We start from the raw sequence: 22,824 nt of genomic DNA, 5'->3' as shown, positions 1-22,824 counted from the left end.
AAGGAATAGTCTTAAAGAATAGGTAGATTTTTAAAGTACTTTTAGTAAACTTTTAATTGAAATATAATATTCCCACAGAAAAGTATGCACATCTTACATGCACTGCCTGAGGAATTTTCACCAGATAACTAGCACCCAATCTCTAAGATACAGCATCACTAGCACCCTTGTGCCTCCTCCTAGTCAACCCCTCTTCTAAGTATAATCACTATCTTGACTTCTAACACCATAGATTAATCATGTCTGGGTTTTATTTAACTTTATACAAATGAAATCATATAGCCTGTACTCTCACATCTGGATTCTTTCGCTTAACATTATGTATGTGAGACTCATCCCTTGTTTGTATGTAGCAATAGTTCATTCTCATAATATATTCCATTGTAGGATTACATCACCATTTATCCATTCTACTGTTGATGGGAATTGGTTTGCCTAGAGTTCTGCACTATTATGAGCAGTGTTGCAATGAACATTATTGCTATATGCTTTTTGGTGAACACACATATAAATTTCTGTCTGGTTTGGACTAAGAAATGGAATTACTAGGTTATGAGGCATGCATATGTTCAGCTTTTGGTAGATACTGCAAATCATTTTCCAAAAGTCTTTCTATGAATTTACACCCTCAGGAGCATCATCTGCGTGTTCCATTTGCTCTGTTCCTCACCAACATTTGGTAATACATCTCTCTTTCATTTTACTGAAGAGAATGAGAAAGTTGTTTATATTGGTTTGAATCATTACAAGTCCAGAAAGATAAGTTGGTGCTTGATTGCTAGTCTAAATAAAACATTTAAAAAAAATCACTCATTGTATAGTGATGAACCATTAATTTTGTGACCGTAGTTGCCTGAAAACAGCAAAATCATGCTTTAGGAAGGGTTATCTAGTAGTAGGTGTAGAATGTTTTGGGGGAAGTTGTCAGAACAACTTAGTAGTCCAGGCCAGAGTTTCACCATGTCAGAATATCTGTGAAGACAGAGATGGTGGTTGATAGATAAGATGTGATAAGTGACTGTTCAGTAGAGGGCTAAGGGGAAGGAAGAGTAAGAGATACCTCTGACCCTGGTGGTGCCTAAGCCAATTATGTCAAAATTCACTACTATCCTTCTTAATGTCTTTAAAGCATAGTTTATACTTGCTGTCTCCATTTCTTTACTTCCCTATATGCCTTATTTTTTAACTTTTTCATTACTAACAATATTCAATATTATTATTACTAAATATACATATATAAAGTAATACCCGTCAGTTTAATAAAGACCAATAAAATAGATAACCATGTGCCCACCATCCATCTTAAAAAAACAGAAACCTCTGGAAGCCTCATCTTTGAGGCATTCTCCTCTTTACTCCCTACCTAGTTAACCATCATCCTTTTTGTTCTAATCACTCCTTTGCTTTTCATTATAGTTTTAGCGTCTTTGACTACATCGCTAAACTATACTTTGAACTTTAAATAAATGGGGTCATAAGGCAAGATTCTATGTGACATCTTTTTTCATTCCACATCTGTCTTGATTTTATCCATGTAGAGGCATATCACTCATGTTCACTGATGTGTAGTGATGCATTGTGTTAATATTATTCCTCAGTTTATTGATCTCTTTCGTCCTTTTTTTTTTTTTTTTTTTTTTACACAGTCTCACTCTGTTGCCCAGGCTGGAGTGCAGTGGCATGATCTTGGCTCACTGCATCTTTCGCCTCCCACATTCAAGTGATTCTCCTGCCTCAGCCTCCTGAGTAGCTGGGATTACAGGTGCATGTGCCACCATGCCTGGCTAATTTTTGTATTTTTAGTAGAGACAGAGTTTCACCATATTGGTCAGGCTGGTCTCGAATTCCTGACCTCGTGATCCACCCGCCTTGGCCTCCCAAAGTGCTGGTATTACAGGCGTGAGCCACTGAGCCTGGCTGATCACTTCCCTCTTAATCGTTAATCCCTGGACCCATTGACTTTAATATTGTGACATACGTGATAGACTGAAGTAAATCATGTATTGTGTCCCATAGACTTAAAATTTTTTGTTAATAATTTAATGTTTACAATGAGGTGGAACTACAGTTGTCCTTTGATATCCTTGGGGGATTGGTTTCAGGACTCCCTTGGGTACCAAAATCCATGGGTGCTCAAGTGTCTGATTTAAAATGGTGTAGTATTTTCATATAACTTATGTACATCCTCACATATACTTTAAATCACCTACAGATTAGTTCTAATACCTGGTACAACATAAATGACATGTAAGTAGTTGTTATACTATATTGAGTTTTTATTTGTGTTATTTTTTATTGCTGCATTGTTTTTATTTGTTTGCTTTTTAATATTATTGATCCATGGTTGGCAGAATGTGTGGATGTGGAGCTTATGGATACAGAGGGGCTGACTGTATTTTGTTTTCTGTATGAAAGAGGTGCTTACTGTACAATAGAGTTTTCCAATCTGGGCAATATTGACCTTTGTAGCCAGATATTCTTTCTTGTGAAGGCCGTACTGTGCATTGTAGGATGTTTAACAGCATCCCTGGCCTCTACTCACTAGATGCCAGTAGCACTTGCTTCTCTGTTTGCAAAAACCAGAAATGTCTCTAGACCTGTCAGATATCTCCTGGGAGCAAAATTGTCCCTTGTTGAGAATGACTGCTCCAAAGTATTAAAATTCAATGGAAAGGCATTGAGTTACCGTGACTGACTGGAGAGAATCATAGCTGTTACCTTCCTCTTAGTACTTCCCAGCTGCCCCATCCCAACCCTAGATTGGTGACTGTGAACAGTGGTATTTTTCTTTTGTCTTTTGGTAGTGGACTTTTACTGGTCCTGGAGACCAGCCCTCTCATGTTGTAAGCACATTATGAGTTTTACCCCCCGCCCCCAGGGACTATTTTTCTGCTCTCATGGTCTACATTCTGCCTACGTGTGACTGTCTTTGCCCTAAACCCCTCCTAATCCAGAGGCAGTCTTTATAAGTCCTAGTGAGATGATCATGCTTATTACATTGCATTTAAAAATTGCTTCCATTTCCCATAAGCAAAAAAAAAAAAAAAAAAAGCACGTATCTTTTTTAAATTGTCAGTTTAAAAATCTATAATAATAAATACATGTTAATAAAGAAGTTAAATACCAATGAATTACAAGATGTACATATTTGAAATACACGTTTTATAGTATTGTTGATATTTTGATATTAATTTAAGCTTAAGAGTTATAGAAAATGCTGAAATGATAGGGCCTTTTGACCTCTGAAATGAAAATTTAAAACATTTAAAGTATATTTAGTTAGCACACAGCTCTCCCATAACTTTGTGTAATGATTTTTTTTTTCAAGTACAACACAAAACCTGCTCATGAATCCCAAAGCATTATAAAGCTGGCTCCATCTAGTGTATGAAGTACTATATAGCTACTGGGGAAAAAAATTGTACTAGGAATCTCTTTTGGTACTTCATTATGAAATTAGATAACAACGAAAACAAAACTGGACTGTAAGCTAAATTTATGTTCCAGGAGATAACCCAGGCCAGGGTGACCTTCACAGCATTAGAGGAGAGGTCTTTATATATCGAAGCATCAACCTCTAGCATGCCTGACATTTTGTTCTGACAGCCTTGCTTTTCTTCCCCCCCGGGCAGAGGTCTTATTTACAGGCACTATCAACAAACGCGGCGTGTAACTTCCATTGTGATATTCTCAGTCCTACTTGGCCAGCTTCCCACTTTTTCTGTATGGAATCATATCTGAGAGTCATGCTTATTTCCCATAGTTAGTGAGAGATTAGGGCTGGGCTCACTTACTATGATTTCAGAACCCTACATGGTTTTCTTTATCAGACTGAAATTCTTTGTAGCTACTAGCCTTTCACCACAATAGAGTGGGTCACTATTTTGGGGCTGTGTTTAATCTTGTTTCCACTGAAAGTTTCTAGCACATTCTTTATATCTCTCAATCAGTGTTTCCTAAATTTTAGCTATTCTCATGCTAACTTCATTACTTTTGCTTGCAAAAACCACATGGAACTTTAAATGTGATATGTATTAAAGGAAATGTTATAATACATGAAAACCATGAATGGAAATAGGTATTAAAATTAATATAATGAAACTGAAAGAAAATTGTTAGATTCTTGCTAGGTATATTGTCTGGACCGGCGGGCGTCTGAGGTCTGAGCTGTATTGTGAACAAAGGGCAAGTGTTGAGAGGTTGAAGACGTATTAGCATCAACCAGAGACTTTCCTTAGATGGAAGAAATTTGAAAAGGCCCTTCTCACTGTGTGATTCCATGGTAAGTTAATGTGAAGTCTGTGCATCTTGATTTGAGATCATCTCGTATCCCACACTTTGGGAACCTTTGCTCAAGATTTACCATGTTTCTCAAAGGAATTCTATCATTTTCCCCCAAATTTCCAAAGACCTTGTTTCCCCTAGAAAGCCTTTTTGAATAATTATTTCCTTTTTTGAGAACTTTCTTCTTCTATTAACAAGTATAAATTGTGTTGATATGTTGGGTTACTTTTTTTTTCTTCCTTGTAATTTCATATTTGCTTAGTCTCTTTTCTAACTAGATTAAGTTATTTGAGGACAGACATTGTTTCTTTCTAGTAAATTCCATTAATTGAATTCATGCTTGGTATAAAAATTCAGGGAAGTCTGCTTCATTCTCTGTTTTGTGTGTGTGTGTTTTGTTTTGTTTTGTTTTTGTTTTTGTAAGCCAGATCATCGTTAGAGGTGGCCAAGAGAAGCCATTATGGTCAATTAATTAATAATTTAACCTATTGATGAATAGTTATTGAGTGCCTTCTCTGTGCCTGGAATTGTATGTGGTGAAAGAATGAAGTAGTGACCTAAACAGACATGGTTCATACCTTTATGGAATTCAGAATCTAGTGTGGGGTACAGACAAGTAAAGAGGCAACTCCAGTGCAAGGTTCTAATTTTAGAATTAGTTTGCTTTTGTGCTCATTGGGTAGATTACAAAAACTTGGAACAGAGAACCATAGAGAGGAAAGTGTGGGCTCTGGAGTTTCCAACTCCAGATCTGTGGCATATTAACCTCTTGATTTTGCACAAGATACTCATATCTCAATCCCTGCTGCTCAGTTTCTTTCTTTAAATAAAAAAGATTTGTTTAATAATAAACATGAGGTATGATATGCAAATATGAGATACAGTTGTCAGTGTGACAATATGATAAAGAATTCTCCATGTCTCTTCTCTCCTCCCTTCTCTTTTTTCACATAAGGCAGAGACGTGATCTCATGGGTTTATTTTTTTTTTCTTGAATTTTCACGTTTTTTCCCAATACACTAAGAAATGAAAATGCAGTGATCTAGATCAAGTGTAGAAACTAAACATCTTTGTTAATGGGAATATCATTGTAGATGGCGTTTAAAGGTTGCAAATGCATGCAATTTTCACGTTGTCTGTTTAAATTAATAAATAATTTGAGCATTCAGTGTTACCCCAAAACATTTTTCTCTTAATAATCATGATATATCACTTATGCATCTTAAGCCTATTGAACAATGCCTGGGACATAGTAGGTGCTCAATAAATATTTGTTTAGTGAATGAATGGATTTTAATAATTTTGACTCTTCCTTCTTTTATTCATGGTTTTGTTAACATCCTTTAAAAAGGAACCAATATTGCTTGATATTAGGAGCAAGATAAGCTTGAATTAGGGTTTATATTATTCTCTATATCTATATTACCAGCCTTACCTGTTGTATCTGGCATGTAATTAATATGTAGTAAATGTTAAGGGGAGAATTTAGTAGCTTTTTAGGCATTTTTTTTTAAGAACACATGACAATTTTTTAAGTAAGGATTTAATTTGTCTTTTATATTATTTCATGGTAATATTCATTGGAATTACACAGACTATTAATTTAAAATATTGGTTATTTGAATATTTTACTATCAACATTAATATATACTTTGATTATAGGTAAGACTCCCTAGAGTGTCAATTAGATGCAGAAAGCTAATGTGTATTGAGTTTATTATGATTGATTAGAGTTTATTATGATTAATCAACAGACAGGAAAGATTTTTGTGCAAATATTATTTTTCTCAATTTAAATCCTGTTTGCTCAGCATAACTGTAACAGGATGTCATTAGTGTGAGAGTTTTGAGATGCTTTAAAAGTTTGGGAAATTTGACTGTTAGCAAAAATTTAACATAAGATGATTTATTTAGCATAAGGAGGTTTGAGTTTTTATAGTTTTACTTATTTAAATACATGACATCCTGCGTGACTCCTGGGTATGTTTACATAGAAAAAACATACAGGAAGGGGAACATCACACACCGGGGCCTATTGTGGGGAGAGGGGGGGGTTAGGGATAGCATTAGGAAATATACCTAATGTAAATGACGAGTTAATGGGTGCAGCACACCAACATGGCACATGTATTCATATGTAACAAACCTGCACGTTGTGCACATGTACCCTAGAACTTAAAGTATAATTAAAAAAAAAGAAAAAGTATAAATTAAAATTATAATTTACACACTGAATCAGAGCAGAAGGTTTCCTGGACTACAATTTGGTTTGTAGCTAAGACAACCACTGAAAAGACATAGTTTGTTGTCTACTATCAGAAGTTACAGATAGCACCAATATTTAGTCTTTAGCTATGCACTGTGAATATATTATTCACAAATTTATCTATACCTTTCCTGAACTTACATGTATTTTGAATCAAAATATCAAAATTCGAAACTACTTTAAGCATTGCCTCTAAATAATAATTTTTATTTGCCCTAAAATTTAAAGTTCTTTAAGGCTCTAAGGGCTGACTTTTCATTACCTAACAATGTTTTGAAATAGAGTCCTCGTCCCTTGTGTCACATTGAGTGCCATTTTTCCTGTAACATGTTAAGTACTTTTCATACTTTATCTCATTCAATCATAATATTAATCTATGAAGTAGGTATTATTAATATTCCCATCTTATAGATGCAGATCTTGAGATTCATAAGTTGAATGCCTTACCCAGAGTAAAGCTAGGATACGAAGGGTGGTGTGTGTGTCTGCATTGAATCACCACACTATCCTGTCTCCAGTTGGATAAATGGTGCCATGTTTATATCCATAGGAGAGACACATTTATTAAATAGTAGACCTCTCAGAAGTTTGCTGCCCACAGGTTGAAACCACTGCCCTGGATCCTTACCACATCTTATACAAATTGGAGTTTTGCACATCAGTGAGCTCTATACCACCTTCTACAATGGCATCGTTGTCTGCAAGAAACAGTGTCTCCCTACCTTCTGCTCACTCTTTGGAATGCAGACATTTAATTTATATGAATAAACTACAAAATCTAGATGACAGAATATCCCTGTCTTCTTTATCTCAGTCCCTTCTTCTAGCTCCTCCTTTGACCAGAAAGGATTTAGATGGTCCATGGAACTGCTGATGTCCTGGGATCTCCTAATGAGATGGAATCAAGGGAAGGGTGGGTTCATCTCAGCGGCTATGGGCTTAGCTAAGGTGGTCCATGGAGGCCACTTCTACAGCTGAATTGCATATTGCTTTAAAATATTATAATATCTTGACTCCTGCTTGGAAGAAGAAAGAAACTGATGTTGTAGATGAAGATGATGGTGATGCACTCTCCTGTTTCAATCCACAACACCCCTAAAAGATAGGTAGAGACATTCATATTCTTATTGTCCTTCAATATTTCGTAACTTTAAAAAGTTACTAACAGTAAAATATATGTCCACATTTTTCTTTTTAAATGAGTAAAGAGTTAACCCATAAATAGAGCTTAAAACTCCATGATTTTCAGGTCCCGATGTGGAGATTTTATTTATTGTAAAGTCATCTTGTGAATAACTTTGCCCCCCACACTGGCGACGGCCTTATCTTTTCCTGTTTACTTACCTTGATAAGATAGTAAATTGCGTTTTTACTAAATTTCTCATTTAAAAATATTATCAGAGCAGCATAATCTCATCAGTGTGTTCTCTCCAACTTTTTGTTGTCTCACCTACTCTGTTTATATTCTAGACTGTAGTTTTCTTATTGCAAATACTGGTTGCCATTTATAGATAACAAAGGAAAGCCTCTAAATAACCTTTAATGCAGGAACAAGTATTTATTTTGAAGTGAACACTGAGAGAATATTAAAGAGTTTAAGGTAAGGGATTAATCTGTTGTACTGATTATTATATTAATTGAAAGAGTCAAGCTAATATTTTATGTATTTTTGTTTGTTAACTGCTTAAAAATTCACTTTAGGCAGAATTTGAGATGCCTCTTTGTAGATTATATTTTTATCCTCTGGACAGATTCTTTGAAACAATTTTTAAAAACATTTAATTTTTCCTTCTGGGTGTTTGTATAAACATCTTAACAGTTATTTAATAATGTTGGACTGCATCCCAATCAGGTTTACGTGGGGTCATCTTAGTCTCTTATTTTCCTTTTCAACCTTGAAGGGCTTCCTTGGTTTCCAGGGACAATGAGCTGTCTTTGAGAGGATGCTGTAATATCACTGTTACAGGCAGATCTGTTCTTGGTAGGAGAAAAAAATAGAAATAGGATGAAAGAGATAAACGTGAGTGAGTGCTACTGCACAGTTATTTCTGCAAGTAGGTAGTCATTAAAAATTTTCTTCAGTCATGCTGTAATGGTTTCAAATTAGAGCTGCTGGACCAGTTCCTTGCAAATTTGTACCCCAATACTTTATCCATGTAAGTTGTGCTCAGCCTTTACAAGCTTGCAAATAAAGAGTATACAGTTGTATATCCCATTTATACCTATTGACTTTCTTCATAATTAATTAAATGCTACCCTGAAATTATACTTCATAGATCCTTCCTTATCTGACCTTTTTTCATTTTTGTCAGTCATTCATCCATTCTTCTTTCCTTCTATCTATTCATCTGTCCATCCATCCAGCAAATATTTGAGTACTTACTATGTGCCAGGCACTGAGAAAAAGGTAAGTACAAGGAACCTGCCCTTAAGAACACAGGACAAATAGATAAATAAAAGGATTACAAGTTGGATTAAGTGCTATAAAAGAAAGAAGCTTGCTTCAAGAGCACAAAACAAAAGTAGATGTTTCTGCTTTAGGAGGGATGGTCTGGGAAGACCTCTCTGAGGAAGAAATGTAAGACCTGCAAAGCTTCATCTGCCAGGTCAGGAGGGGCCAGGCCAGGGAAGGAGTTGCAGTGGAGGGAGAAGAGGGCTCTAGCATTCTGTCCTCCCTGCACCTTCTTCCCATTGGCATGTGCGTGTGAGTCTTGGGTTTCTCTGGAATGAACCCCTGGAAAGCAGAGCCTCTTGCATCTTCATCCTTGTCTTCCCCATGGCACTGAGAACAGTGCCTCTCACACACATGCTGGGAAAACTAATAAATGTTTGGATTAAAGGGCCTTTCGGTGGCATCTGAGTTTTCCCAGAACATGAGTGTGATGCCATGTGGAGAAAAGAGATGTGTGTGTTACCATTGAGAGTACTTTGTGAGTTTCATTACTACGTTGATGAAACTCTTTAATTACCCCACAATAAGGCTTTCATTGAACATTCCACATGGATATTTTAAAGAATTAAAATGTATGAGTAACTTCTTTATTCAACAAATAAAAGGAGCTTCCATTCTTGAGTATTTTCCTGCCACTCTTAAGAGACCATTTACATAGATAATATTATATAGAGCTATATATATTATAATGTTATATATTAGTGGTTTCTAGACTTGACTTCACTTTAGACCTCTATGAGAATCATTTTTTAAAAACACAGAATTCCAAATCATACCCCTGCAGAATCTCACTCACTCATTTGTTTGGGGAAAGATCCTTGACCTTTATGTTTCTTAAATCTCCTGTATTTATTTTAAGGAGGTAGGGTAAGGAGAAGGCTCCTCAAGTGCTTCTGATAGGAAGACAGGTTTGGGAACCATTGGCTGGGATCATAATGAAACATTCCGAGACCAAGTAGATGCTTCTTAAATTGTGTGTAGTTCATGGGCCAATATAGGACCCGGCACATAGTAAGCTCTCAAGTGTTAGCTGTTGTGGGACTGGTGAGTGAAGTATGAGTTTACTGAAAAGAGCAATGACTATCAAAAGAAAGAATATAAGAAAATATGGTGTGGTTGGGGTGGGCAATAAAACATTTAATGCCTAAATAAAATAAGAAGAATTCTGAGCTGTGATAAAACAGTAGCATTACTTTTCTTCAGCTAAGTCTTGGACAGGATAACAAGTAAAATCCCTTATCTCTTTTCTAACCCATTCAAAGTAGTGATTGAATTTTTCCTTCCAAAAAGATTCTGAAACCCAGTTTAGCTTCCAAGGAAAAAGTTGGCTGTCACTTGGATGGTTCATTATTTTAAATCCCATTTTAGTTAAGGTTCAGCTTTTAAAGGGTCAGTAAGAATTCTGATGACTGTAGTTGATTTACTGCAATTTAGGACAAAGAGTGGTACTTATTATTTCAGAAGCATTGGAATACAGGTGATGTTTTTATTCTGCATTCTGTGCTCAGTTTTTTTGATCTATTTTTTCCTCCCCAACTCCACTACAAATTCTTAGTCTGTGTTTAAACTTAGGATTTGGGTAACTCTCTCTTTCTCTCTTTCCCTCTGTGTGTGTGTGTGTGTGTGTGTGTGTGTGTGTTCATATGCATACATATATGTATACAAACTCAGGAAACACATCTGAGTAGTATAGATGTGCCCAAGACAGTTGCTTACACATTACATTGATTCATTTTAAAGATAGTCATCAAGCCATGGACTGTTTATTCTACCGGGTTCTAGGGATACAACATTAAACCAAACGGACATGGTTCTTGATATCCAGAAGACATGTGTTTGTTAATTTGGGTGATGACTTGAGGGGTAGTATTTTAGTGCTGGGAAATGCAAGTAACATTTCATGAATTTTGTATATGGTGGCATGTGTTCATATTTAAGTCAATCTTTGGTCCATTTGCTGGTGGACATTTCATTGCTGTATCCAAGAATATTCCCTTAGAACTGTAGTGTAAGCTAGATCTTTCTAAAGTACTGATGTAAATTGTTAATAGAAATATTTCTTGAGGTGGTAGATTGTCCAACATAAAAAGTCAGGTGATGTTATTGGCTGATCCTGCCAGGGGAACATTTGGCACCACATTTTGTCCCCTTCAGGAATGGCTGGAACTGATACCATTGGTTTCGGGATCAACATTTGAGAACTCATGGAGGGTACAGGTTTTCCCTGTGTGTAAGCATGTGATAAATCAGAGTTTCAGTTCTAAAATGTACCCGAGTGCCTTGTAACTTTACTTAGCTTTAAATAGCGCCTAAGGTCAGAGAGAGAATCTGTCCTGAACTTTTATTTATTTTATTTCATTAACATTTATTTTTAAGAGATGGGGTCTCACTCCATTGCCCAGGCTGGTCTTGAACTCCTGGGCTTAAGCAAACCTCCCACCTCACCCTCCCAAGTAGCTAGGACTACAGGCATCTGCCACCATCCCTGGCTTGATTTTTTTAGAAAATAATCCCTTAAAGTTTCTGATATGGTTATTGCCTATCTTGTCTTTATTTCTTGCTCTTCTACTTTCTTGATTTTTCATTTGTTTTTTTCACTCTGTCTCATTTCCCTTGGTTCTCTGGATTGGTCAATATTAATCCAGGACAGGTAGCACTAACCATGATTGTAATTGTAAGAGGTTTTTTAAAAATTGAGCATTTGTTATGCATCAGAGACAATGCTGAACACATTACTTGTTGTCTCTTTCAGTTCTAACAGTAACCTATGGGTAGTCACTTATTTCTTCTTTCTCAGGTGAAAGAACTGGGGCCCAGAAAGTTTAGTAAATTTGTACAAAGTCATAGAATTAGTGAGTGGTGATATTTGAACCTGGATAAGTAAACATCAGAATCCATGTTCTTGATTTCCATCCCAAACTGTGCCAGAGGCAGGAAAAGAGAGGTGGGATAGGTTAGTAAGAGAAATAGGGTAACATCTTAATCATCTGTTTACCCCAGAACCTGGCACAGTACCTGGCATGTAGAAAGTGCTCAATGACTGCTGTTGATGAATTTTCTCCTCTAATCCTATTTACTGGTCCTTAGTTTTACGAGCAATTTGCCCGCTCTTCTCCACTTTGCACATCCCCCCTTCCCATGAGCTACCATCACCTCCTATCAGGACTATTGCAGTAGCTAACTCTGCCAGTCTTCCAGTTGGCTGTCAACATAGCAGCCAGGGAGACCTTTCTAAAAACTCAAGTCTGAGCTCATCACTCCCCTGCTTGCCATCTCTCAGTGGTTTCTTGTTCATCTTGAAACAGAATCAGTGACCTTTCCCTGGGCTACCAGATCCTTCATGGTCTGGCCCTGGTCACTGTGTAGGTCTCATGGGCACCATGCTTTTTCCTCATACTATGTCCTTCAGCGATAGTGAGTCTGCCTGCCAACTTTCCACCTCATAGTTTTTACATATGTTGTTACTGCTGCCTGGAAAGCTTTTCTTCTATGCTCCTCCTCTCCCCAACTCAGATCTCAGACCAGAAGTCCCTGCCTGAGGAAAGCCTTTTCTGACTCTTAAATTTTAACTTTTTCACCTCTCTGCAGCAGTTACGACATTTTTCATTATATATTTATGTGATTAATATGTGTTTCCCACTAGACTTTAAACTCCACAAATTTACACAATGCCTGGGACACAGTCGGTGTTCCATAAATATTTATTGAACAAAAGAAAGAAAGAATGAATAAAATGAGCAAAGAATAAACAGAACCAGAAATAGTTTGGCTGAGACTGCTGGCTAGATATTTCCTAGTATTACAGGGAAGTTAAAAAAAAAAGATAATTTCATTATATCATGTAATTTGAGTTTGATTATGGCTGAAAGAGGTTGCATTATTTTCCAACCATTTACTCTGGAGATAAAGGTAGGCACAGAGAGGTGAAGTAACTTGCCCAGTGTATGCAGCTAGTCAGTGTCAGATGTCTTTGTTATGACCTTTGAATTGTGTGTAGGGAGAAACATACATACAATATTTTCATAACTCTGTAGGGCATCTTTGGTGCACTGCGTCCTGTAGGAGCTCCATAAATATTTGACAATATTGATGTTGTCATGTCTGCATTTTAAAGTGTTTTTGAGAACATGTATTGCTGTTTTTTCTTCTTGTATACCAATGTGTTCAGAATTAGATTGGATGACAATCTTAAGAATCCACAGTTTATGGCCTAACAAGTTGTGTGTCCTGAAAGATGGTGGCCATAATTAGAAGCAGTTTGTGTTTTACTTCCACCAGAACCGGGCAAGGACAACCCTCCTAATATTCTTGGGGTCTGAGGGTAAGGAATGCTGTTTTGGATCTGTAGCCTGTCAGCAAGAAGGGCATATTCAATTATCAAGCTCCAAAAATGCCTGCGCACAGATGCAAAACACCTAGAGCTGTGCGATGAGTTGATGCCCAAGATCTCCCAAACTGAGAGGGCACACAAGCAGTTCCACAGTCCTCCCTCCTAGATTCTGTGACTCCAGTAAGTGTTAACAATTCACCGGTATGTGAAATTACCTCTCCTTTTAAGTTCTCTAATAATGTGCAGTCTCTGCAAGCCTCAGCCAGTACCTGAGCTGGGTAAGGCCAAATAAGCTTCCCGAGGTGCTTGCCTGGCTGCTGGGCTGCCTCCCTGGCCGTGCCTGGGTACTTGAGTAGCCCCCTTTGTGGTGTGAGGCAGCATTTTTGTCCTGCAGGTACAGTAGGTACTGGATTAAACAGGTCTGCTGTTGCAGACAGACACCAGGCACCGTTCTAGCACAGAGCTGTGTTTGGATTGGAGTTTCCAGGGCCTTATCAGGAGCCACCCCTAGTGACACAGCCAGTGCCAGAACTAACTTTGACTTTCACTCTTCGCCAAGGGCTTGCAGAACACCTTAAAGGAAAAAAGATGGAGGCGCTTAGAGTTCAGATGTTCATGCCATGCTCCTTTGAAAGCTTATATCTGTAAGTGAAGTTTTATTCTGAAAATAATCCCGGGACCACTTAAGAGGAGCAGTTTTTTTCCTTTTTAAGGGGGAGGATAGAGGACAAGAAGGTTTTATTGGGAGTTAAAAATACTGAAGCTGTTACTTCTGACTGGCTTTAATCAGCTTCAGCTGTAACCTCTGGTAGGTGGCTATGACAAGGATAACAACTAATTTGGGGGTGGATGTGGTGGTGATAGATAGAAATGCTAACCCAATATCTTTGCCCTCTCCTTTAAAATTGAATGCTAGTCTTAAGTTAATAATGACAGAAATACCCCGACTGCTTGAAAAAGCTGAGTTAGAGCAGAGCTTGATTTATGATTGCAAGATAGACTGCAGCCCAGCTTTGTTATGAATAAAACAGGATTTTCTTCAGGAAAACAGTGTGCTTAATACAGTAGTAACATTTGTCAAAACTCTCCCATTGTAAACACTTGGAATTTTTGGTTTTTCCCCCACCGACCTTTTTTTTCTTCCCCCCACCCGACTGTGGAATGGTAACAGTTGCATTAATGAACATCTTCTTTGCATTCTTGTATATTGATTTTTTTTCTCTTGGAGGGGGAAACAGACATCCACATATCAGAATTGTCTGCCTGGCATATAAATGTAGAACAAGTTTAAAAAATGGCAATTTCAAAGAAATATTAAAATGGAGAAAAACTAAACAGAGGATAGTTCCCCCCACCTCCTTTAACATTTACTTTCACTGTTAGGTGATAAGATTTGAAAACAATACTGAAAGCTGTGTCCCCAAGTGAATAGGCATTCAAGCAAATCAACTTATGCAAAAGCCACCTCTGGAGCTTAATAATTATTTACTGAACGTTCCTGGGTCATGGGAGAGGTTCTGATTAAGTCAGAAAGGCATTATGTTCAGCAGCTTGTGAAGGTGTGTTTAAAGACAGCAAGAATAATGGAAAAATACTAGATGTAACAGATCTATTTTTAGAATTTGATTCTTAAATATATATATATATATATATATTTACCATAAATTTAAGTGTGGGTTAAAGTTCATCATTTTCAGTGGATACATCTTTAAAAGGTCTTATAAAAGGTAGTTTTAAAAATGATTTCTAATTTCTCGAGCTCCTATTTCTGCTGTAGTTTGTTTTAATGGATACTTTAGATTTTTTTCATTCTTTATGTCATTATAACAGCTTAATTACTCATCTCTATAAAATGTTAGAGCATTTTATGAACAAAGTATATGTAATTATGTGTTTAAAATGTCACTATGCTAGAAATGTTATAAATGTTTGCCTTATAAGTGAGATGCTAGCTGGGGAGATGATGTCTACTCTTTGTGATTCATTCTCTACAAGAATATACTCTATAACTTACTAATTTTTTAATATTAATAATGAATGGCATAAACAAATGAAACTTGCTATTCTGATGCAACGTAAGAACAGTAGTAATGTCAAACCTGAATTTACAGCCAAATTAATTCTTAATTTTGAATTTCATTTTTTTAGTTAACTAATGTGTTTGTCATAAGAGCATGCTTCCCTTATACACTCTCAGAATGAAATTCTTCACAAACATGTTTGACAAAACTTGTTCACTGAGTTATTGCCCATTAACTTTTCTGTGCGTGTTCTTTTAGGAGGACACACACTGTTAATTAATTGCTTTGTATTTTCCTCTAGGAAAGAAAAGGAACATAATAGCAGAAGGAAGCATTCTAGAATTTTGGCTCCCTAGAAAGTAACTTATCAGCTTTGACTAATTTTTAGATATTAACATGTTCAGAGGATACCATTTCAGGAATTAAAACACAGACTTAGAAGAATTCATTGCCTAACTTTCACTCATTGTCCACATAGTTTGTGGGAACCATGCTAAGTTTTGTACTTGTATTAACACATTTAATTTTCACAACTGCTCTATGAAGAAGATACTTCTTTCCACCCCCATTTTGCAGCTGAGAAAACTGAGGCTTGGATAGGTGAAAAACCATGCCCAAGTCATACAGCTAAGAAATGACAGGACTAGGAATTTGACCCAGGGATCTTGTCTCCAGGGCTTAGTGCTATTATCTGTTGTGGTCTATGGATTTTCACTTAAGATACTAAATGAATCAATATTTCTTGCTTTGCTTTTTTTATCTAGCGGGTTTCTCCTATCCCCAGATTTCTGAATTACCAAACTATAACTCATTTGAGCTTTTGAGGGGCCATGATTGGTCCCGATGCCATGGTTTTTGTCTATCAGGTGTATTTCCCTGAGTCCAATTCACTATTGATTATAAGACAGCCATTGGCTGGGCATGGTGGCTCATGCCTGTAATCCCAGCACTTTGGCAGGCCAAGGCAGGTGGATCACGAGGTCAGGAGTTCGAGATCAGCCTTGCCAACATGGTGAAACCCTGTCTCTACTGAAAATACAAAAATTAGCTGGGCATGGTGGCACGTGCCTATAATCCCAGCTATTCGGGGGGCTGAGAAAGGAGAATTGCTTGAACCTGGGAGGTGGAGGCTGCAGTAAGCTGAGATCGCACCACTGTACTCCAGCCTGGGTGACAGAGGCAAGACTCCATCTCAAAAAAAAAAAAAAGAAAAAAAGAAAAAAAGACAGCTATTTGGGGGAGAAAGAAACTCTACTAAAATATATTCATTGATTATATGATCTCTTCTGACTTGGGAAATCTTAACATGTGGAGGGAAAGTTCCTCTTAGAATTAAGGAACTGCAGTAGATCCCTAGAGCCCAGAGTTCTCCATCTCTGGATGATTCAAGCAAATGGTTTGAATAAGGGTGCACCAACTCTAAGGTTCTAGTATTATTTGATTCTATGAGGTAGAGTATTTGTTAGAAGATAGACACCAACTTTACCCACTGAACAAATATTTATTTTGTTCTACTATGTGCTGGGGAAACAATATGTGAATAAAACGTGTAATAGAATTGTAATCTCTGCCCTTCTGGAGCAGATTGGACCAGGTTATGAAGGACCAGGCACATACCAGTTTCATACCTGAATCTGGCCCTCATTCTCATGGTTCAGGATGGCTTCTGAAGCTCCAGCCAGTACAGCCAGATTACAGGAGACATGGCAGCAGAGGGTTTAGAGAAGGGGATCATTTGAAGGAGATTTTCTGCAGCTGATTCTGATACTCAGCCATGTTTGGAAATGAATACTGAAACATTCAAGATCACCTGTTTGTTGAGTAGGTGAGCTGGGACATGAGCCCACATACATCTCTCATTCTTAGGCTAGAACACTTTCCTCCATGTCTGACAAGATTCACATTCTATTCCCCACCTCCAGTCAGCCTGACCAGAGGTCTGAAAAGCCCTTCTGATACTGAATTCAGTGTTTTGGATGGAATCAAATGGGAAGGACTACTCACTCCTGCCAAATGGGCTATGACACCACCCAAAAACATCTCTCCATGAACTGCCCATGGCTTTTTGTGGGTACAGCATAACTGCTTTGTCATAAACAAAAGGAACCGATAGGCTGAATCTATAGGAACTGCCTCCCCCTCAGGAGGTACTATGAAGTGGGTCATATGAAGCCCCTCCCCCTCGTATGACTGCTTCACAGCACCTCCCACGCCACGTCCTTCTCCAGCTGAGGATCCCATAGTCTCCTAAGATGTAAAATTTAAGTTATGTTGAAGTGGACTCTTACGTAGAACTCCAGAAAACAGTTTCGGTGGTGTTCTTGGGGTTGTCTTAGAAGACTCCTGAAGATCTTTGTTCTTTCCTATTTTTCTTCACCTAGAACCAGCATGGAGATGTATATATTTGATCTTTAATTTATGTTATGCTGTAGTACAGTTGCCATAGTCAGTTGTATTTGAATTAATAAAAAAAAAGCAAAAAAAAAAAAAAAAAACAGCCTGTTTCACCACAAAAAGAAATTCTTAAGAATGTTTTGACCCCGTCTCTACTAAAAAATACAAAAAAACTAGCCGGGCGAGGTGGCGGGCGCCTGTAGTCCCAGCTACTCAGGAGGCTGAGGCAGGAGAATGGCGTAAACCCGGGAGGCGGAGCTTGGGGGGAGAAGATCGGGCCACTGCATCCCAGCCGGGGAGGAAGAGGGAGTCTCTGTCTCAAAAAAAAAAAAAAGAATGTTTTGAAAGTGCCACCAACTGCACAAATCAGAGTTGGTAAATGGATATATATACACACACCCGCATGTGTGTATATATGTGTATATATGTGTGTATATGTGTGTGTGTATATATGTGTATGTGTGTATATGTGTATATATATTTTTGGAGACGGAATCTCACTCTGTCACCAGGCTGGAGTGCAGTGGCAGGATATCAGCTCATTGCAACCTCCACCTCCTGGGTTCAACTGATTCTCCTGCCTCAGCCTCCCAAGTAGCTATGACTACAGGCATGCATCATCACGGCCAGCTAAACTTTGTATTTTTAGTAGAGACGGGGTTTCACCATGTTGGCCAGGATGGTCTCAATCTCTTGATCTCATGATCCGCCCGCCTGGAGAGAGAGATATATATATATATAAAATGGCAGTCTGGGTGTCTAACATTTCAGAATGACTGGGACTTCTGATTTCTACTTAAATCTAATTGGCGAAACTTAGCATGTAGCCTGTCTAGCTCTGGAAAGCTGGGAAATGCTATGGGTGGGAGTGTGCCTAGCCAAAACAAACAGAAAATAGGAAAATAGATGGGTGCTAGGTTTTATGAATTGTAGGTCTTAGGCTGAAACGTTGACTTTTTCCCCAGTATTACTGATATTTTTTTAAATGTTACAAAACCAGCTGTAGTATCCCAGGGTACATCAAACTGACTTAAGAAAATGTGAAGTTTGGCCCTTGTGAAGTCATTGTTCAGGGTTAGTCCAGGGCTATGATGACTTCAGGGATGGTTTGATACAGATACTCAATGTCATATAAACACTGGCTCCCTCTTTCTTTGTTCTTCCTTCTCCTTAGTCCCCTGTTCTTTCTTTACTGTTTTCTCCAGTTTGGCTTTCTTCTCAGATAGATCCAGGAAGTTCCAGATTTATATCCTACCAGCTTTTCAAACCTTAGTTTAAAGAGAGTCATTTTAACCTAATGGTTTCAGTTAAAGGCATAGGAATGACTCTTACTTGATTGTCTTGGGGTACAAGCACATTCCTGGGTTAGTCTTTGTGACCAGAAGGATGGATTTCCTGATTGACCACGGTCGTACTTCCATGTCTGGAGGTAGTGGCAACACCATAACCTCATGAACTGAAAGTGAAGGAGGCTGGTTCTTCAAGGTTAAATCAGGTACTTTACCAAACAAGTGGGACAGGATGCCGGGTAGCCATAAATGCCATGTGGCCACCATAAATCATTACTGCTATGTGTAAGGTTGCCTCTTAAACCATGACAGGTGCACCCATTCACTGCTCCTTAGATTACAATTTGTACTTTTGTCTTGATTTCAGCACAATGTTGGAAACTTTGCATCTTGGTCGACATGTGCTAGACATGCAGTAATTGTTAAGTGATGGTGGTCTAAGGCTTTTGAATTTTCTCTGATCTGTTATAATGTCTAGAAAAACAGCCAGAGCATGCCCTGTGATTGGGACAATTATTTGAGTACAAATATAAGGGCTTTCTACCTTTAAAAAGTTCCTTCCAGTTCCTTTCACATTCATGAATGAATTCTGTCATTAGTTTGTCATTGTGTTGGATTTTTAAAAATTGCTTTTTCTTTTAAAATACTCTCAGTGGAGCACCTTGCCATGCCATATTAATTACTTTAAGGGATGAGTTTTTCAAAGCCCTTTGAAACATGGCAGTTAGATGTGAATGGGATTCCATAGTTGGACAGAGTAAGCAAGAATTCTAGAGTACAGTCTAGTGAAAGGAAGCTTGATATGAAAAACAGAAAACTTGAGTGTGGGGCACTTCAACTTTATCTGCTTTATAACCTTCCAATGGTCTGGCTCTCAGAGGCGATTTCCTTGAAAGGAATTGAGTGTTAAGAGTGTGCCAACCCATACTGGCAGCTGTGGAAAATGGAGATCAGTCGTGGTCATAAAATGAGGAAATGGCAAAATTCATATCCTTAGTTTAAAATATCTTTTAGTAAGAACTTGATATTCCTCTTAGTTGGAGTACACAGAAGTGGGAAACACTTTGGTAAAAATAAATAAATAAATAAATAAATATCTGCTGATGAAAATTGCCTGGAAGAGCATTGTCCATATATTACAAAGGTCCCTAAACATTTTTGATCCTTCCTAGTTAATTTCTTTCAAGAAAACCTTTTCAACACATTTTAATTTGATTTATGAGTTATGTACACGTGCCACTATACTAATATATTATACAACATGTACAAAAGTAAAAAATAAAAATGATAATATAAAATATATATGAAGAAATGTTTTAGTTTTTTTCTTCCTGCAAGCAGGTTGCCATTTTTGGTATGGATTTTTGGGGAATACTGATATATTTGGAACCTTATTAAGGTTCTTGATTTTTATCTAATCAGTCATTGAGATTAGTCTTTCCTGGTACCTATCGAAGGTCCAGCTTAAAAAAAATATGGAGAATCCTGAATGGATATGAAACATCTCCCATTTTTATCAGCGAATTGAGGTCCCGGTGTTAGAAAGAAAACACTTCCGATTTTAACTTATATATGATTGGTGGTTCTTAATTTTTAGAATGCTTTTCTCCCTGTGTACTGTGAAATGTGCAAAGCTCTGGAGATAGGAGCATTGTCCAGTTAGGACACCATGATATCCTACATGTCTAGCAGCACCTGGCCTTTAGAAAGCATTCGCATGGGGCATGCAGGCTGTGTTTTGTAACCCTTTGTATTTTAGCTATGCTGGAGACCTGGAGTATTTATTATCTACGCTGCTCATGTTACCCCCGAAAAGGTGGAATCTTGGCAGATCTTGATTTCTTTTTCTTGATGACTAAAACCCAAGTTAGGTGTTGACAGAAGTCCAGAAGACCTCAGTGTGAAGCCAAACTGTGATATCTGGTACTTTCACATTTACATGGGTTACACTCCCAGCTATTTTAAGTACAAGGGATGATATAGTTTCTTATTAGTATTTTCTTCCACCGTACATGGTGAAAAAGTCATCCTGAATCACTTTGGAAGGAATGGAAAGTTTGAGATAACAGAAGTGCCAGTCACTCTGAAATGTTAGACACCCAGACAACCATTTACAAAAAATATAGCCATTTACCAACTCTGATTTGTGCAGTTGGTGGCACTTTCAGTTGATTGTTAAGAATTTCTTTTTGCTGGTGGAACAGACTGGATGGGGGCAGTTCTTGTAAATTCAGCCTATCAGTTCCTTTCATTTATGATGAAGTGGTTGTGCTGTACCCATAAAGGGCCGTTGGAAGTTTCTGGATAGATGTTTTTGTTTGGTCTCATAGCCTATTTGGCAGGAGTAAGTGGTCTTTCTCCTTGTATCCCATCCAACATGTTGCATTCAGTATCAGGACTCTTCAGACCTCTGGGAAGGCTGATTGGAGGTGAGAAATGGAATGCAAATTTTCTCAGACAAGGAAGAAAGTATTCTGGTCTAAGAATTAGAGATTTGGGTTCATGTCCCAGCTCTCCTACTATGCAGACAAATGATCCTGGGTATTTTACTATTCGTTTCCAAACATTGGAATCAGTCAAGCGTCAGAATTCGGCTGCAGAATTTTTGTAAACCTATTGATTCCTGGGACTTACCTAAACAAATCAGAATTTCCAGGAATGAGGCTGGGCATTTTTATTTGAGACAAAGTTCTCAGCTAATTTTGTTTTTTTCAGCTAACCTTTTGCATTTTGAAACCCCTGTAGCTTAACCCATCCATGACCTAAGTTTCTCCTTTGCACAGGAGGTTAATACTATTGAACCTTCCTGTGTCTCCACTGGGTATGTGAGTATCAACCACTGTGCTTCCTGGACATAAATAAATTGCAAACGAATACTAGGGTTTGAGCTCTATCAGTGCAAACAAATACTAGGCTTTGAGCTCTATCAACCAAATGACCATAATGAAGATTATTTTTTACTGAAGAAAAATGCTACAATTCCTACTTTATGGCTCATGAGAGATTTGCAGAATAAATTTTCTCTCTCCATCCCTGCAAAAGTTTTTTGAGTTCTCTCATTTAAATGGATATTGCCTAAACTTTACAAGACATATCTTCTGTGGTCCAAACTTGCACATAGGCATATAAAAAGTAGATTCCTTGTATCCAAAAGAAGAAGCATGTTCATGGTTTAATACTATTATTTTTACCACTGATTTTTGAACCGTGTTCCAATTTATTGGACCGTGTTTCAGTCATTGTGCTAAGCTTTTTATATCTATTAAAAATTTTAATCCTCACCACAGTGCTGAGAGGCAGATGTATTGCGAAGTGCAGAGATAGACTAACTGGGCCACAGTCAAAGGTTACTGCACAGCAGAGATGGACTCTGCCTGAGGAGTGGAAGAAAGGAAGTGCAAGGAAAAGTATAACATTCCTTTAGCGTCTCTAGGTTTCTACTGATGACCAGAGAACTGCCTTAGAGGACTGTGATATTGAGACCAAAGACCAGTCCCTTTGAGACAGTAAAAGAACACTGGCATCACTGTCAAAGGTGAGGGGTGGGTAGACAGATGTTTGGATGCTGGAGCATTGAATTTAATGGAATTTCTGATATTGTTAGGTGGCTGACGAAGATAGTAGAATCAACTATTGGGATTTAGGAATATGTCAGATAGTTCAAAGCCCATGTCCAAAATACCTATACCATCATAGAGAAGAGGGAGGCTCTGAAGGTTAAGAATGTAAATTCTGCCATAGAGGTAGGAACTCAGGTCACATTTAGCGGCCATCTGTTTTCTGTATAC

The 22,824-nt window shown here is 37.7% G+C and overlaps 1 protein-coding gene across 6 annotated transcripts in view; it reads left to right on the top strand.

The window, feature by feature from the left end:
- MITF (microphthalmia-associated transcription factor) overlaps positions 1-22,824 on the top strand; it is a 221,003-nt gene that overhangs the window by 110,944 nt on the left and 87,235 nt on the right. For 2 of the 6 annotated variants that reach the window (XM_011947148.1, XM_011947147.1), the window contains exon 1: positions 13,860-13,976. The exons of the other annotated variants lie outside the window; for them this stretch is intronic. In XM_011947148.1, coding sequence (XP_011802538.1) covers positions 13,921-13,976 — 56 coding nt within the window. In that variant the 5' untranslated portion in view covers positions 13,860-13,920. Of the gene's footprint in view, positions 1-13,859; positions 13,977-22,824 lie in introns of those variants that run through there. 6 annotated transcript variants of the gene reach the window in all.

The sequence above is a fragment of the Colobus angolensis genome, unplaced genomic scaffold (assembly GCF_000951035.1).
Source record: "Colobus angolensis palliatus isolate OR3802 unplaced genomic scaffold, Cang.pa_1.0 Scaffold26, whole genome shotgun sequence".
In the NCBI taxonomy this organism is placed as follows: domain Eukaryota; kingdom Metazoa; phylum Chordata; class Mammalia; order Primates; family Cercopithecidae; genus Colobus; species Colobus angolensis.
Note: the sequence above shows the minus strand (reverse complement) of the source record. Positions and strands in the feature narration are given on the sequence as shown.